The sequence below is a fragment of the Solanum pennellii genome, chromosome 1, assembly GCF_001406875.1.
Source record: "Solanum pennellii chromosome 1, SPENNV200".
NCBI lineage: Eukaryota > Viridiplantae > Streptophyta > Magnoliopsida > Solanales > Solanaceae > Solanum > Solanum pennellii.
Genome location: NC_028637.1, coordinates 84,135,937 through 84,139,615, shown reverse-complemented (window position 1 = coordinate 84,139,615; position 3,679 = coordinate 84,135,937). Strand labels below are relative to the sequence as shown.

General features: G+C 28.5%; 1 protein-coding gene across 1 annotated transcript; it reads right to left on the bottom strand.

Annotated features, from left to right (window-relative positions):
* Window positions 1–1,812: 1,812 nt before the first annotated feature.
* On the bottom strand, window positions 1,813–2,959 carry LOC107013210. Its single transcript, XM_015213177.2, has 2 exons — window positions 2,728–2,959; window positions 1,813–2,566 (listed from the first exon to the last, which is right to left on the bottom strand). Exons 1-2 carry the CDS (start codon window positions 2,812–2,814, stop codon window positions 2,099–2,101), a joined length of 555 nt encoding a protein of 184 aa, XP_015068663.1. The 5' UTR covers window positions 2,815–2,959; the 3' UTR covers window positions 1,813–2,098.
* Window positions 2,960–3,679: the final 720 nt, after the last annotated feature.

Here is a 3,679-nt window from a genome sequence, read left to right as displayed (position 1 = left end):
TTTTGAAAAATATTTTCAATGTCATAAATTATTTTTTACTCTAGTAAAAATAAAAGATGTCTCTCAAAAACATTTTTCATTCATAAATCACACACTAAAAATCATTTACGGAAAATATTTTCTACTCACCAACCAAACAGAAAATAAGTCCAAAATCTACTTGTTTTTCGAGAAAACATTTTCCTCCATACCAAACACACCCTTCATGGAAAATGTTTTCCTTCATACCAAACATACTCTAAGAATGACAATAATATTAAATATTTCTTCTTTGATTTTACATTGATTTAGACAATTAAAATACATAATAATTTTAATTTCCTTTAATATTTAGCCATTTAAGTCATATTTATTAAATTTATTTTAGCATGATTTAGTACTTTTAAATTATGATTATTTTCATTATGATTTGTTAATTTGCAATTTTTTTTACGCGATTTCATTATTATTATTATTATTATTTGAAATATTCTAGTGTCATTAATCATATCATATTTTGTGTTATTTCTTAAGAAACATCTTAGATAGTTATATTTTGCTAGGACTAAAGAAAAATTTGAAGCACAAGTAAATTATATGTGTGTATGCATACTTTATCAAAAAAAAAAAAAATTAAAATTCAAAAAAAACTCTAGGTTGAAAACCCAAATTATATTGATTTGATTTCACCTATAAATTTAAAAATCTCACACAAATAATTTAATTTAATTTAATACTTAAAAAATCCAACTCAACCCAACCATATACCCCTCAAATGTTTTTTGTGGAGTGCCTGAGAAATCACATGCAGTTGGCCTTCCCCCAATGTTTACTCCACTGCTTGCTACAGTGAAAATAAACACAAATGAGAGAATGATGTAAGTCATAAATATTCACAAGTGAGTGAGACCCCACAACCAAACGGTCACTAAGAATACTTATATAAAGACAAACATCGAAGCTTCCCCAAAAAATTGGGCATCAATACATATACATGTGGTCCATCACTTGTACAACTATTTAGCTAATCTGAAATTTTGTTTACTGAGTCATTCTCTAACATGTAGTTTTATGTTTGAGCACTACAAACAATGCCTCGTTATCTTATTTGATTTAGATTAAGTAGGCGTTTGATCATGTGATATCATATCACGATATGGTATCGTGAGATAGAATCAGCGTTTGAACATGCGATTTTATGCTGATTCCATCTCATGATATGATATCATCAGATGTGATACCATATCTTCCAAAAACCATGATTTGGAATCATATAGAATACCATGTCATTATTTGAGTTATTTTAATACAAAAATTGATTCACAAGTTTACATTTTGTTAAAGCAATCCCACATTTATATTTTTACTAACCATTTGTTTTACATATAAATAAATTTATAATCACATCATTACTTTTTATAATTTATTATTCTCACCAACATATAATCAGTATAACTCACACTTCACGATTGTTGAGTAATAAAATTTTCGATGAAAGGTATTTCATTTTTACTCAAATATACTGATGAAACAATTACTTAAGTGGAAAACAAATAACTTTATAATAATTTATTATACTATTTTATAATTTTTTGTTTATTTGATAATATTTTTAACCTTATGAGATTTTTATGTTTATGAGAAAATATACAACAACAAAATTTCATATCGCATGTCCAAACGAAACTTCAATTTCATCCCATAATTCTATATCATAATATTATATCATGATTTCATAGCATGATACCATATCACATGGCCAAACGAGTCCTAAATATATCAAATCAATAAAAATTTTGACTCCGCTGTCAAAAGTTAGTAACATGGTCAAAGTAAAAAGGCATGTTTGTAGCAGTTCATTATAATAGGCTGCAAGAAAATCCCTACTGTCTGCTGAAAATTTACAAGAAAAAAGTTGTTACATGCCATCAATATTAAAGCACTTTTACATAAAAGAAAGTTGCACATAATTCAAAGAAATAAAAGAGGATACCCATGGGTCATCAACTTTCTAGTAATTTGATTTGAAACCCTAAAAAGGTCTAAATTAGGATAATAAGAGTAATTAATTAGCAGTAACACTTAAAATTATCAATTAATTAATTAAATACTGCTCTGTTCACGTGACCAAATATATTGGCATAGGCGAGGATGTAGAGATCTTATGCTGCTGCTGCTGGTCCATGTTAAACTCCCTGAGGTTAATGTAGGGGATCTCCAAATCACCTTTCCGGTTAGGAGTTAAAGATCCGGCGAGTGGACCGGAGGACGGCCGGCTTGTTGTACGGTAAGGCGTGTTCGACCCACTTCTGCTCTCAGTAATGTATACCGGCCCAGAAATCGATCCTTGAAAATTAGGTCGCCGGCGATGAACTTCACCGTCGGCGCCGGAGAATTTGTCATTGTTGGATTTGGTCTTCTTGAAGAAAAGCAGAGCATTTTTCCACCATCTTTTACGGCTACTGTTCTTTTTTATCTTCTTCGATGATTCATCTTTTGAAATGGGTTTTTGTAGCTTGAAGTGAAGTGTATCTATGGATGACCTCGCAGTTTCTCTGATTTTGTGTTTTCTTGCTTCTTCCAAAATCTATTAAAACAGGGGAGAGCGAAAGTTGCATTGATGAACCAATTTTTATTAAGAAATTTAAAATATGAATGAGCAAATCATACCAAAAAATACGAATAAGAGGTTCAACATCTACTATAATATAATTTTACCTTACATGGTATGAACAATGTAATACATACCTGAAAATAATGGATTTGGGGGTCGAAGCCATAGTCACTGAAGTGTTGAGGTTCGACAATAGGAAAAATGGGGGATTTGTTTGACATTTTCTAAGGTAAATGGTGGATGAATATTAGGGAATGGTATTTTATTTGCAAACCCTAGTGAATGCTACTTGTCACCTATTTTTGAAACTCTTTTATGATATTTTTATTGTACAGCTCCCAATGCTACAAGTTTTTTTCGTATTCAATGCAATTGAATTATTTCACGTATTCGACAAGGTACTACTAGCATGTGAATATAACCTTTCAAGTTTTTTTTTTCATTTTTATGAGTTGAATAATTTAAGCTTGTTAAAAAATAAAAATTAAAAATTAGCGAATGAAATTTTTAATTTTTTTAAAATTATATTTATATATTTGTTAACTATGTAACAAGTATTTCATTCATTTCAAAAAGAATGATATAGTTTTCTTTTTAATCTGATTAAAAAAAATAACTTTTTTTTACAACACTTTAACTTCAACATTTCAAGTGACATGTTTAGTACCACAGAATTAAAAAGTCTTCGTTCATTTCTTAAATTCCGTTTCAAATCAAATTAGATAATTCTTTTTTAAATGAATAGAGTACAGTAAGTGAGAGTAATTGATAATCCAAACTACTTAAAAAATATATAAAAAATTTTGATCAAAGATAAATTTCATTGAATCAAAATCTAAAATGCATCATATAAATAAGGACGGAGAGAGTATAAAATTATAATTGAAAAAGTATTTTTTATTAGATATTCAAACTTAATAAGAATCGAAAGTTAAATCATTCACATTTTAATTTTGTTTTAGCCCATATATCTTTCGAATGGGTATTTATTAACTTGATTGCATTTTATCCATCCAAATTTCATCGAACTCGCTTATTCGACAATCTACTTTCTCAAGCAAATACAAATAGTACAACAAAATTTTG

Coding starts and splice junctions, on each gene's coding strand:
- LOC107013210 (XM_015213177.2), bottom strand. CDS start 2,814: ATGTCAAACAAATCCCCCATTTTTCCTATTGTCGAACCTCAACACTTC. Junction 2,567..2,727: donor CCCAAATCCATTATTTTCAG/GTATGTATTACA, acceptor CTGTTTTAATAG/ATTTTGGAAGAAGCAAGAAA.